The sequence below is a fragment of the Cervus canadensis genome, chromosome 20 (assembly GCF_019320065.1).
Source record: "Cervus canadensis isolate Bull #8, Minnesota chromosome 20, ASM1932006v1, whole genome shotgun sequence".
Classification (NCBI taxonomy): Eukaryota; Metazoa; Chordata; class Mammalia; order Artiodactyla; family Cervidae; genus Cervus; species Cervus canadensis.
Window position 1 is genome coordinate 23,070,292 of NC_057405.1, and position 14,450 is coordinate 23,084,741.

At 44.9% G+C, this 14,450-nt stretch overlaps 1 protein-coding gene across 1 annotated transcript; it reads right to left on the reverse strand.

Annotated features, from left to right (window-relative positions):
- Positions 1-4,930: 4,930 nt before the first annotated feature.
- On the reverse strand, positions 4,931-6,400 carry KHDC3L (KH domain containing 3 like, subcortical maternal complex member). The gene is made up of 3 exons (XM_043439323.1): positions 6,235-6,400; positions 5,919-6,098; positions 4,931-5,652 (listed from the first exon to the last, which is right to left on the reverse strand). Exons 1-3 carry the CDS (start codon positions 6,398-6,400, stop codon positions 4,931-4,933), a joined length of 1,068 nt encoding a protein of 355 aa, XP_043295258.1.
- Positions 6,401-14,450: the final 8,050 nt, after the last annotated feature.

A 14,450-nucleotide genomic window follows, 5' to 3' on the forward strand; every position in this document is an offset into this window, starting at 1 on the left:
ACAGCAAGAAGGCACCCATCTCTGTAAGCCAAGGAGAGGGGCCTCAGAAGAAACCAAACCTGCTAACACCTTGAACTTGGGCTTATAGCCTCCAGAACTTTGAGAAACTACCTATCTGTTGTTTAAACCACCTTGTCTGTTATTTTGTGGTGGTAGCCCTAGCAAACTAATGCAGTATTCAATATCTTAAAAGAGTAGTTGCTCTGTCATTCTAATTTTCAGAACTTGGAAGTAATTCTAGTTATATATGTATTGATAAGAGCTTGTGTCAACATACCAGGCCTTATGCTAAGCATAGGATGCTTGCAGCCTCAGTAAATTGCTGAGGTCACACAGCTAGGATGTGGTGATGCATGAGATTTGAACCAAAACATTGTCTAGCATCTCACGTCTCTATTATACTTTCCCATGTGCTTTTATTTTTCTCCACGATTGAATTTAGTCTCATTCTCTTTGTGTGCATGTGTGTTTTAAGAGGAGTTAGGATACATTTAATTTGTTAAGAATCCATAGTATTTGTTATTCTATTAAGGGACAAGATTCTGATGACATACTTACATCCTCAATATTTTTAAATAAGGTGATATATAAAGTATTAAAGTAATTACAAAATCTCACTGCTCATATAGTCCCTTCAAGAAGTTTTCTATTACTCCAAATATTTTTCTGTAATTTTAGTAAACATTTTATTGATGTAGCGCATTCCATTCATACCAAAGCCATGCATATCCACAGTGTGAAAAGATTCATCAAATAGAACACATCTGTTAAGCCAGTAGCCAGAGGGGAGAAAGGCATTAGTTACACTCCAAAAGCCCCTGTTTGCATCCTGCCCAAGGATAACTACTGTTGTGACAACTGTGATTGGATTCAGTGTAAGATTTGTTCCTGTTGCCAACAGTGAAAGTTTCATTGTATGAATAAACCTTAATTTTAGTTTTCCATCCTGTTGATATGTACTTTGATTGTTCCCTATTTGAACTTACAACAAATACAGCTACTATGAACATTGTACATGGTGCATACATATGTGCATTTCTATTGAGTATATATCTAGGATTGAAATTGCTAGGTGATAGGGTGTGTTTAAGTTCAAGGTGCCAAGGTGACTGAACCAATTTCCATTCCTTTCAGCAATGTATGAGACTTCAGTTGCTCTATATCTTTGTCAACAATTTTTATTTTAGAGAATTTAGGTATTAGTGCTATTGAACTGCAATTTTTAAAAATGCACTTAGTTGGTTACATAATATAAAAATGTGAGTGTCAGTTTACTTTCTTTTTTAACAAACTTGTGAGTTGTGCCACCATCAGCACAGGCCAGCTTGGGAACTTTTCCATCACTTTACAAAGTCTGTAGTCACTCCTGCCTCCAGCTCCAGGCAGTCTGCTGTCTGTCTCCACTGTCACATTTTCTGGACATTTAAGTATTGATAGCATAATATTCTGTGTAGTCTTTTGCATCTGTCTTTATCTAGTTGGAATATCTCTGCTTTTTGAGTGGGGGATTTAGCCCATTCTAGTTTAATGTAATTATCAATATGATTGGATTTGTCTGCCATTTTGCTTTGTTTCCTATCATGTCTTTTTTGTTCTTTTCCTTTCATTATTTTATGTTACATAAATTTTTATTTATCATTTTAACAATACTTTAAAGAGATTTCCCCCTCTGTTTTGCCTTAGGGATTATAAAAATATTAATTTATTACATTCTGTTTCACATTAATGAAAAGGGTAGGAGGAAGGAAAAACAGCTGAATAAGTGAGGACACTATGTTCTTGGCTAGCAAAGTCCAGGGTTGCACATTTGTGGTCAGTCCTCTCAGAATTCAGTGCAATTCCAGTTATAATCACAACCACCTTTTTAGGTGCTGAGGCTATAAGATGAGAGCCTTTTTTAGAGTCTTGATTTTACATGTGCTTCAGAAGGACCCGAGAAGGCTGTAATAAAGTTTTTCCTTAGGGTCTAGTGAAAAATTCTGATGCTCTAAATAGTGAAGATGTATATTAAACTGAAGCATACAGGTGGACATAACAGAAATAACCTGTCACTTATGCTCCATAGCTATATTCCCAAGATTTCCAGAGAACCCATAAATAGCTCACATTGTAAATTTTGATAGCTCTAGTGAGCCCACTGAAAGACACCCTCCACACTAAAGGATTTGCTACCAACCTGTTTACACTGACCCTAAAGTGTGCAAGCAGGATTCACTGTTCTCAAACAACCTGCATTTATCTTTTTCTTGCTCACAAATCCTGTTGTTTTTTGGTGCTTCCTCATGGTTAGATCTAGGTTGTATATTTTTGGCAAAAATATTGGGTAAATCATACTGTGTCTTTCACAGTGCATCACATCAGGAAGCACGTGTTTTGTTTCCATTCTTTTTTTTTGTTTGTTTGTTTCCATTCTTAATAGTGATATTTTAAGAGGCCTTGTTTTGATCAAAAGTGTGGAGTTCAGGAATTCTGATGAAGTAGTGAAATAGTGCCAACCTTGCACAGCCAAAGTGGAGTGGCAGGAGGGCCTGGCCAGGCTGTCATGTGAGCTCCATGGCTAGCTCAAGCGGTTTCCAGTCTGTCAACAGTGAACCTTTTTCTTTGGTGCCTCTAGTCAACCTGTTCAAAACCTGTTTAGGCTGACCTCTTTACTAACCCTCAGTCATTTTACTTGCATAAGTGTGCAAGAGTCACTGTTTCCAGAATTCTTCAGGATTAAAAAAAAAAACTTTTTAGAATTTAAGTAGAGTTGATTTAAAATATTATGTTAGTTTTAGATGTACAACATAGTGGTTCAGTAGTTTTACAGCTTATACTCCACTTAAAGTTATTACAAAATAATGGCTCCACATCCCTGTGCTGCACAAGAAGGGACCCTTGTCGCCTATTAATTGTATACATAGTAGCTTGTATCTTTTGGTTATATTCCCCTATCTTGCCCATCCCCTACCTCGTCGTCATTGGTAACCACTAGTTTGTTCTCTATATCTGTAAGTCTATTTCTGTTTTGTTATATATATTAGTTTATTTTTTAGATTCCATATACAAGCGATAACAGCATTTGTTTTTCTCTGACTTAACTCACTAAGCATAATACTCTAGGTCCATCCATGTTGTTGGAAGTGACAATTTCATTCATATGGCTAAGTAATATATCATTGTCTATGTATGTACCACATCTTTATTCATTCTTCTGTTGTTGGACACTCAGGCTGCTTCCATATCTTGGCTACTGTAAATCGTGCTGCTGTGAACACTGACGTTCGTGAATCTCCAGTTAGGAGGCCTGAAGGATGCAAGTAGGAATTAAAGACAGCAGTTTGTAATTGAGTAATTTGGGAAACTAATTGACCACTAAGGGGAGGTCTAAATGAAACTGTAACCATCCTCCGGAAAATCAAGCTGCTAGAAAGAGAAAAAAGGTGTATACAATTAGGTAAAGTGCAAGTTAAACTGTTGAAAGGTGTGTACTACTTAGAGCTGGAGGGGAGGGGAGGAGGGGGATCAAGAATGAGTCTTAATTCTTCTCTGATGTAGCCTCAATTGGACCTTTCAGTCTGTATTAAGTCTTAAATGTTTAGGGCTCACTCAGCCTAGGCTTCCCTTGGCTCTTCTGAAAATAGTTGATAACCTGTTTGTAAATTGAGCTTTGCATCTTTATTCCCTCATAAACCAAAAGCTTATTTTAAATTGGAGTGGTCATTAGTAGTGACTAGAGAGTCTATGACAGACATAACACTGCCTGCTCTTTAAAATTGGGTTTCCTTGTATTTTTAAAATGAAAATTTCATAGCACTAAATTGATTCGTGCTTTGATTGGTGTTTTTTTTTTTAATCCTAACATCCAGCTGTTAACAGTTTACTTCTAGTGAGGGGACCAGCATCCCAGTCGGCAGGCAGGAAGAGGAAGCCAAACTGATAGAGGTGTTGTACACCTTAAATTACACAGTAAATTTAAATTTACACACCTTGAATTTACATGTCAAGTATGTTTCAATCTTAAAGGGACAAAGAGCACCCTACTCCTGGGGTTACTAATTGGTCGGGAAGAGTTCCCAGCACTGCTTGTGTCTCAGTGACTTCACCCGCGCAGGACTTTGAGAAGACCGCTGGATTGCCCTGGCCCTTTCAGTTTTCCCTCCTAGCCAGCAGTTGCTCAAGCTGGCAAGTCACTTGCACCCAGCCATGAGGCCCGGGTTGAAACCAAATTTTCGCGTCCCATGATACTTTGAGTAGAAACATCGCAGGCTTGGAAAGTTTTCCCATGAGGACAGACTCGCCGGCCCTGGAGGTCCCTCACCTTGCAAAGCCAGGCGCGCGCGGTGAGGGAGCACCGGGGAAGCCCCTGACTGAGGCGGGAGAGATTGCGGCCCCGGGCGGGGGGAAAACAAAGCTCTCATCTGCGTTGGGTAGCGGGCCTCCCAGGTGGCGCTAGCGGTCAAGAACCTGCCTGCCAATCGGGAGACGTCAGAGGCGCGGGTTGGATCCCAGGGCGGGGAAGATCCCCTGGTGAAGAGCATAGCAACCACCTCTAGAATTCTCGTCTAGAGAATCCCATGGAATGAGGAGGCTACAGCCCACAGGATAGCAGAGTGAGACCCGACTGAAGCGACTTCGCACGCTTGCATCTCGATCGAAAGCAGTCCAGAGCAATAGCTGCTGCTGGAGGAAGGTGCTTCTCCCTCCGCGTCTCTCTGCCAGTTATTAATAACAGACGTTAGGGAAATTGGATTCTTTATTAGAACTCTTTAGATCCATGTTTGCAAATCTTTAACAGGGAGTGGCGGGGACCAGGGAAATCAAAAATCAAAAACCCACACCATTCTTTTCTCAGCTTCTGCAGCACACCGGGACCTAGGAGTACAGGTTTCCAGGAGGGGCTTTCACTTGGACCTTGCCTGGCTCTCTCGCTCCTGAGCGCGGAACGCCTTCAGAAACTGGGATCCCGCGTAACTTCGAGGAAGCTCTGGGTGCCGGCTTCCCGGACTGCGCCGGGGGACCGCTGGGTGGCCGCCTCGCGGGCTGCGCCGGGGGACCGCTGGGTGGCCGCCTCGCGGGCTGCGCCGGGGGACCGCTGGGTGGCCGCCTCGCGGGCTGCGCCGGGGGACCGCTGGGTCGCCGCCTCGCGGGCTGCGCCGGGGGACCGCTGGGTCGCCGCCTCGCGGGCTGCGCCGGGGGACCGCTGGGTCGCCGCCTCGCGGGCTGCGCCGGGGGACCGCTGGGTCGCCGCCTCGCGGGCTGCGCCGGGGGACCGCTGGGTCGCCGCCTCTCGGGCAACGCTGGGGGATCGCTGGGTCCCAGTCTCCCGGACTTTATCGGCTGACAACTGGGTCACCGCCTGCTGGATTGCGCTGGGGGATCGCTGGGTCCCGGCCTCTCGGGCAGCGCTGGGGGATCGCTGGGTCCCCGTCTCCCGGGCTTCCCCGGGTGACAGCTGGGTCGCCGTCTGCTGGACTGCGTCGGGGGACCGCTGGGTCCCGGCCTCCTGGACTGCGTCGGGGGACCGCTGGGTCCCGGCCTCCTGGACTGCGTCGGGGGACCGCTGGGTCCCGGCCTCCTGGACTGCGTCGGGGGACCGCTGGGTCCCGGCCTCCTGGACTGCGTCGGGGGACCGCTGGGTCCCGGCCTCTCGGGCAGGAGCCTTCTCAGAGCCTGGAAAAAGAGCAAAGAGAGGAAGTCGCACCTGTGTCCCATGCGTCCCACAAAGGGGGTGATCCGTTCGGGCTGCGGGGCTAGGGGTCCGAAATCTGAAAACAGGAGGTCAGTTCGCTCTTCTAGATCCCTTACAAAGAGGACACCCTCTCCCAGGAGAACTAAAAGGATGAGACCGCTACCCAGGCACAGCCCGGAAGCATCAAGACCTCTCCCAAGAACCCGGGGCCTGCCTAGGGTGCCTTTCATGGTTCCCATCCGCGTACTTCGCGCCCGGAGTTGACGGTGATAGTCAGCCAAATTCATGATCATCTTGGATACATCCTGCTGGTAATAAGGCCGGCCAAATATCAAGATTTCAGCCTCGCCGTCCGGGTCCCACTGATGAACGTGAAGCAGGGTCTGTGACACACACTCGACGTGCGGGATGTGTTCTCCACCCCGGCCTGCTCGGGAGGCAAATATGTGTCGTTAGCAGCGGGGGCGCTGGAGGGCAGCCCCGGCCGCCGGAGAAGCCTGCCGAGGACGCGGCCACCCCGGGGCCGAGCGACGGCCTTGACTTCCCCTCTCGGGCCCACTCACCGAAGATCGCTTCCACCAGCCAGGCCTCCAGGTGAACTGCCTTCGGGCTCTTCAGGTACTCGGAGTGAAACCAGTAGGGCCGCTTGGTGAGGTTACCAAGCACCTCGAAGAGCTTCCCTCGCTGCTCCAGCTGAACAAGCGTCGGAAACCGCTTGGGAGCGGCCATGCTGTGGCCCCCCCGCCGTACACCGCAAAAGCAGCCCGCACCCGCGCACTTCAAGGGCTTTTGGCCAGCGCCGCCCCACCCCGCGCCCTTCTCATTGGCTCGCAGGCCTCGCCTCGCAAACCCGCAGCTGCTGCTGCTTCCCCGCGGGCGCAGCTGCTCTGGGGCTCACGCCCGAGCGGCGCTTGGGTCTTCCTCTTACCCGCGCGCCACGGCCGGGAAGCTGCGGAAGCCGTAACGGTGGACAGAGAGAGGCTGGGACAGTCCCTGAGATGTTAGGAAAGAGCCCACATCGGGACGATCGTTTTCAGAGGCGCGAATCCGTATTTGCAGAGATCCAGGTGCATTTTTGGAGGCTTCCCTGGTGGCTCAGCTGGTAAAAAATCCGTCTGCAATGCGGAGACCTGGGTTCGATCTCTAGGTTGGGAAGATCCCCTAGAGAAGGGAAGGGCTACCCACTCCAGTATTCTGGCCTGGAGAATTCCATGGACTACACAGTCCATGGGTCGCAGAGTCGGACCCTACTGAGCGACTTTCACTTTCACTTTCAGGTGCATTTCTTGGTGGCTCAGACGGTAACAAATCTGCCTGCAATGCGGGAGACTCAGGTTTGATCCTTGGGTTGGCAAGATCCCCTGGGGAAAGGAAAGACAACCCACTCCAGTATCCTTGCCTGGAGAATCCCATTGACAGAGGAGCCTGGTGGGCTACAATCCATGGGGTCACAAAGCATTAGATACAACTTAGTGACTGCATAGGCACACGCAGGTGCATTTCAGACAGTCCTAAGGGGACCAGTTTAGCATTCGTCAGAGGTTGGAATAACTTTTTTTTTTTTTTTGAATAACTTTTTAATGGAAAAATCTAATTAAAGACATCAGAGAAACAAAAATCTGAAGGAGTGAAAAAGGTATTCAGAGGCCAAAGTAAACCCCCCACTTCCTCCTGAACCCTGTCCCTCCCCAGATGCCACTGAATTTCCAACTTCTGCCTTAACCTTTGAGAGATGGCTGAACACACCCAACAGCACACGGTCCACGTGGTTTGGACCCCAGAGGACAATCCCTTGAAACTAACACGATTGTACCTCCATGTCTTGATTTTTTCATCCAGCTTAAAGCATTACCTATTAACCACTACTCGGGAAGATGAAGCTACACAGCTTTCCCATCAGTCACACGTTAGTCACTCAGTCGTGTCCGACTTTTTGTGACCCCATAGACTGTAGCCCACCAGGCTCCTCTGTCCATGGACTTCTCCAGGCAAGAATACTGGAGTGGGTTGCCATTTCCTTCTCTAGGGGATCTTCCCAAGCCAGGGATCGAACTCAGTTCTCCCGCACTGCAGGCAGACTCTTTACCCACTGAGCCACCAGGGAAGCCCTTCTCATCAGTACTTGGGGTATCATGCTCAGATCCAGTGGCTGGAGGTCCTCAGGATTCAGGTAGGCTCCGTGGGAGTAGTGAGGCCAAAGAAGTGCATAAGAAATTCACAGGTGTCTGACAGGGTCTAAAAGTCTTGAGACCTAAGCTGAATATGATGTCGGAGCCAAAGAAGGGCAAAATCCATTCCAAGGGGTCATGGGATAGAATTAGAAACTTCTGTGGGAAGGCAGAGCAGCTAAGTGAGCATATAATGAAACCCAAGGATCTGGGCTCCAGAGCCATCTTCTCTGGAGGTTATGGAGTCATTCACACAGCAACTAGGAATTGACATGTGAGGTCCCATCAGTCTCACCTACAAGAATCCAGTTCAGGAAGCATCCCCATGAAAATCTCTGGCGTGCAGCCTCTTTCCGGTATCAAAATGCTTTAGGATGATATTTTTATTCCTTAGTTGGCTTACAGGGTACTGTCAGTTCTATGCATGTTTTGTCACCTATGTGTGTGTGTATGTGTCTTGAGATCTTTTACTTCTTTGAAGTTTCAGAATCAGGTATAGAAATGTTTAAGAGAATTGAAACCATAGTATTAGTCCTTGTATTAAAAAATAGCCTCTTATTTATGTAAAATCCTAGAATATGCAAGCTAATCTATAGTGACAGAAGTCAGGGCATGATTGCTTAGGGATGGGGTAAAAAGAGGAAGAGACTGGAAAGAGACACTAGGGTACCCTCCTAGTGTTGGGATGATGGAATGGGCATTATCTTGATTACAGTGGTGGTTTCACTGGATGTGTCTATATGTCAAAATTGGTCCAACTGTACACATTTAAATATAAGCAGTTTAGGACTACTCTGGTGTTCTAGTGGTTAAGAGTCTGCCTGCCAGTGCCAGGAACATGGGTTTGATCCCTGCTGCAGGAAGATTCCACATACAGCTAAGCCCCTGCACCGCAACTCTCCCGTCCCAGCTCTAGTCTGTGAGTTGCTCACGACTAGAGAAACCCCACAGGAAGCAATGAAGATGCATTGAAGCCAAAAAGAAATAAAGTAGAAGTGATTTGTTTTACTTTAGTTAATCTCCAAAGTGGTTTTAAAAATGAAAGGAATCCATATATTGGGCTAGCAAAAAAGATCATCTGGCTTTTCTGTAATATCTTATGCAAAAATCTGAATGAAATTTTTCGCCAACCCAATACATGGTGTTTTATGTTTCTATAATATTTTAGATAATTTAACATATTAGACAGATGGTTTTGCAATTCCAATTTAAAATATATAATTAAGTAATGGATTTATATGTGTGACTTTAAGATGAAGTACTAATTTATATTCAATATATTAATGTTTTGTGTATTTGATTTGTAGGAACTAGTAATTCAGAAAGTGAAAGTGTTAGTTGCTCAGTTGTGTCCCACTCTCTGTGACCCCATGAACTGTAGCCTGCCAGTCTCCTCTACATGGAATTCTCCAGGAAGAATACTGGAATGGGCGGCCATTTCCTTCTCCAGGAGATCTTCCTGACCCAGGGATTGAACCCTTGTCTCCCTCATTATAGGCAGACAGTTTACCATCTGAGCCACCAGGGAAGTCCCATGGTGTCTAATGTGCTGGGTTAATTAAAATGAGAAATACATTTTTCAGGTAGAGCTTAAAAGCAGTGGGCAACAAAAAGATATAAAAACAGGTTTCAAGTGAATTTTTGAAATGAAATGTTTTACTTCATGGAACCAAGGGAAAGGTGGTTTAGAGTTTAGGAGTTCTCTTGGAAACCTCACAGCTGGCAAATTTCTTGCTATACTGTTTCTAGATATAATATTGCAGTTCCTTGTAATTCTCAATGGCTATCTGAGTACTTGCCAGATAGATTGCTTCATTCTAAAGTACTTGAATATTGTACCTAGATGTGAAATATTTTTTTTTTCAAAGTTATTGTTCATTGTCTCCTAGTTTTGGAGTCCAGTTTGGGTTAAAACATTAGCTTTAGAATTTTCAAGAGCACAAGGATTAACCCTTTTCTTTGCTCTTCACTACCAGCCTTGGTGAAATACTTGGAAGTGTTTCTGTGTCCAGGGTGTGGGTGGGTTTGGAGAAAGTGGGGGTGGTTAGGTAAGGTTGAGGAACTTGGACTCTGTTGCAGGCTACATGGGGTTCCCTGGCTGCATTCACCTTGAGAACCCCAGGTTTCCCCTCACCAAGTACAGGGTCTTTGAGGCAATGGGTTAGTTATTTTAGTTCTCTTCAGAGAGAGACATCCTTACATTTTGATGAAGCAAATCCTCTATCATTTTCCTGAGGAAGATTGCATGTCTGAAAATATTTTCTTTCGATCTTCCCAGATATCCAGTTAATTGGACATCTATATAGTTTCTTGGGTAGAAATAATTTTTCCCTCAAAATCTCATTCTTTCCTTCACTGTCCCCTAGCTTCCAGTGGTGTTTTTGAGACATTTAGGCCTTTCTGATTTTAATCTTTGGGAAATACTTTTAAATTATTTTGTTCATCGTTTTTCCCCTTTTGTTTTTTAGAATTCCTGTTATTCAAAAGTTGGCCTCGAGACCCCAGTGCTCCCTTTAAAAAAAAAAAAAAAAAAGTTTTATCCCTTTTCTTTACACTGTTTTTGGTTGTCTGGTAAGCACTAAAACATTGTTTGGAAGTGGAGCGTGTGGGTTTTTCTCCACTGGACCTGCATTGAGGGTGATGTGTGGACTCCTTGGATCTTCCTGCCAGGTTCTCCACTGAGTGGGCTGCCCTGGGTCCCCTGGAGTGTCCCGCCACTCACAGTGAGTCCCTGCACTTGGAGCTGGTGTCCCAGACAATGTGAAGACAGGCCACAGTATTTGTGACCATCGACTTGGCCGGCCCTGGATCCCCCACCTCCATCACACAGAGCAGGGGGGCGAGGGAGTGGCTCCGGCTAGCAGTGCAGCCAAGGGAGGGAGGAAACAGGAATCGGTCCCCAGCCAGAGCCCACTCCCAGCCTGAACAAGCCGGCCCCCAGAACCCCGGGGGTCCCCTGGGCAGGACACTGCTGGGCACAGGGAGACCAAGGGACCATCCTGATTCTGGTGATGCTTCTGGGCCAGTGTGGCCTCTCCATCTCTTGAACTGGTCCTTAGGGGCGTGTATTTATTTCCCTCCTTGTTTGAGACTGAAGGAAAACACTTCTCCAGTGCGCAGCCAGGACACGTTTTTCTGGTTTTCTCTCAGCTTAGCAGCAGGTGGTGCTAGTGGTAAAGAACCCACCTGCAAAGGCAGGTGATGCAGGAGACCTGGGTTCGATCCCTGGGTGGGGAAGATCTCCTGGTGGAGGGCATGGCAACCCACTTCAGTATTCTTGCTTGGAGAATCCCACTGATAGAGGAGCCTGGTGGGCCACAGTCCATGGGGTTGAGAAGAGCTGAAGAAGACCGAGCAACTGAGCATGCACTATCAGTAGCAGGACCAGCCTAGAGAGGGTAGAGACTTCACAAAGCCCAAGGTCAATAGAAGGGTGGGCTTTTCCCTGAATCTGGGACACACCAGTGCAGAGAAGCTCTCTGCTGCACAGTGTGTATTACAGTTCTTATACACAATACCTTCAACCCACTCATTTAGATGTGGACAGCTTAAGAAAAATGCAAGAGAAAGACACAGATAAACAGCTCCAAATAATTTGAACATTTCAAAGAACCGAACTGTTTAAAACCTTAGGAGACCTGGTAATTATGATATAGATCTACATTTATAGGGATGTAAAAAATATATGTTTGTAGTCTAGAAAGTGAAAAAAAAGGAAGTTGTGAAACAACATGTATACTATTGCTGCTATTAAATAGACATAATTAATGCAAATAAATAAGAAAAAACAAAACAAACTCTAATGCTCCCTCCCCTTTACATTTCCTCTCAAATGCAAGGCTCCATGAAGCATTCTCAGGACACAGAGCTGGTGATCTCTCACTCCTGTTTCCCTTTCCTCTGTTTTACATACTCTGTTTAGCAACCTGTTGTCTCTTTCTGGCCACTAAAAACCTAAACTCCACACGGATGAGCGTTCTGGTCTCTCTTATCCCTATTGTGTCCCCAGTGTAGAGCAGGCACTGAATTACAGGAGCCGCAAGGACACGGATCTTTGTTTGTTTGTTCACCAATGCACCCTCAACATCTTGAAGAGCATCTGCATGGAGGCGGCACTGGGCATGTATTTGTTGACGAACACACGTCCTAACTGGCAGTTTCCTCCAAATCTGGTGTGTAGCATCTATTGTTAACAGGACTTCTCTGAGTGGAGAAGACATCTATTTGTACTTGGTTAAATGCCAAGGGAATGGTTACTAATTATATGCAATAAAACTTAATATTCCCTCAAAATTAAGCAACTGCTTCCATAGCTATTAAAATAGAATTTATTAACTTAGCTAAGTGTTATTGAAACTTTAAATGCCTTAATATATGTAATAAAATTTTCATAGATTTTTCGTTAAAATATCAAATCGAACACAAATGTGTTTTCAATGCTTAAAAAGCAGATTACACACAAATCAGGATGGTTGTAAGGTTTATTATCACAACTATACTTAAATATATTTTCATGCACCCATGAAATTAAATAAGTTTCATGCAGCCATGAAATTAAAAGACGCTTGCTCCTTGGAAAAAAAGCTATGACCAACCTAGACAGCATATTAAAAAGCAGAGACATGGCTTGAGTGATGAAGGTCCATCTAGTCAAAGCTATAGTTTTTCCAGTAGTCATGTATGGATGTGAGAGTTGGACTATAAAGAAAGCTGAGCACCAAAGAATTGATGCTTTTGAACTGTGGTGTTGGAGAAGACTCTTGAGAGTCCCTTGGAAGGCAGGGAGATCCAAGCAATCCATCCTAACGGAAATCAGTCCTGAATATTCATTGGAAGGACTGATTCTGAAGCTGAAGCTCCAGTACTTTGGCCACCTGATGAGAAGAATTGACTCACTGGAAAAGATCCTGATGCTGGGAAAGATTGAAGGCAGGAAGAGAAGGGGATGACAGAGGATGAGATGGTTGGATGGCATCACCGACTCAACGGACATGAGTTTGAGCAAGCTCGGGGAGTTGGTGATAGATAGGAAAGCCTGGCGTGCTTCAGTCCATGGTGGTCTCAGAGAGTTGGACATGACTGAGTGACTGAACTGAACTCATATACAGTGTAAACCTTAAAAACTTTGTATTGATTTATCTATGTATATGTTTAGAAAAATTCTGAAATGAATCAAAATAAGCTATTAATAGATTAACTCTGATGGTGAAAGTAGAATAGAAATAGGAAATAAGTAGAGTTTTCCTTTCCATTCTACTTTAACCTAATTTTAATTTATAGTATTTTAAAAGCTAGTTTTCAGAGGCATGGCAAAATAAACATAATCATAATTAAAAACAAAATCCATTAGTGTACAGAGTAAAATGCCAGATTCGTGTCCTACCACTCATTACCCTAAGGCAGCCATGGATAGTGGAGAAGGAAATGGCAACCTACTTCAGTATTCTTGCCTAGAGAATCCTGTGGACAGAGGAGCCTGGTGGGCTGCTGTCCATAGGGTCGCACAGAGTCAGACACAACTGAAGTGACCTAGCATGCATGCATGCATTGGAGAAGGAAATGGCAGCCCACTCCAGTGTTCTTGCCTGGAGAATCCCAGGGACAGAGGTCTCACAGAGCCGGACACGAGTGCAGTGACTTAGCAGCAGCAGCAGTCATGGATAGAATTTTGTTTGATCTCCCATCAGCGTCCTGCTCATTTACAGGTTGTACTTGCATGTACACAAATGGCCTAGGAAACAGATCTGGAAGGGTAAGAGGTTTGTGAATAATTTCAGAGGTGTAACTAATGACACTTGGAGCTGATGTTGGACATGTTTAGAATAGATTAGAAAAAAACACTGTTGGACATCTTTGAACAAAGGTGGACCTGTGTTTTAGAACACAAAATAGGAGGAGCCATAAGGAAGAAAAGGAACCAATGAGTTTGCTATGGGACAAGTAGTGTAGTGCCTTTCTAATGGGCTGTTGATGTAGCATTCAGTGATTTTGGAAATCTAGGTTTGGAGATTATCATGTGGGTAGGTAAAGTCGTGAGTATGGACAGAACTCCCTAGGGTGAATGAAGCAGAGAAGACGAAAAGGAAAGAGAATGGGAGACTAAGAAAAGCATTAAGTCAGGAGTGTCAAGAAGGAGCAGAAGAAAATCAGGGCAAACAGGATAAGAAATGTGGAAAGGATTGTTGGATTAGACACACAGGGGCTCGTAGGAAACTATCTAGAGCAATACTGTCCAATTGAAACATAATATGTGACACGTAATTTCTAATTTTTTCATAGCTATAGTACAAAGAAATGTGAAATGAATGTTAATAATATATTTTATTTAGGTCAGTATATTTAAAGTATTATCATTTTGACATGTAACCAATATAAATTACTAATGAGGTATTTTGCTTACATTGTACAGTGCAGGTCTAGAGAGAATGAATTCCATTGAAATGCAGAGGCAGGTGCCATAAAGCATTAAGGAGTTAGTGTGGTTCACAGGAGTATGAATTGTTTTTTGGAGGAATTTGAGGAACAGGAAGGCTGTAGCCTGGGCTACAGGTGGAATGGGAGATTAGGAATTGAAAGCTAACTCTTTTAGGATGAAGCATGTCTCCAGACTA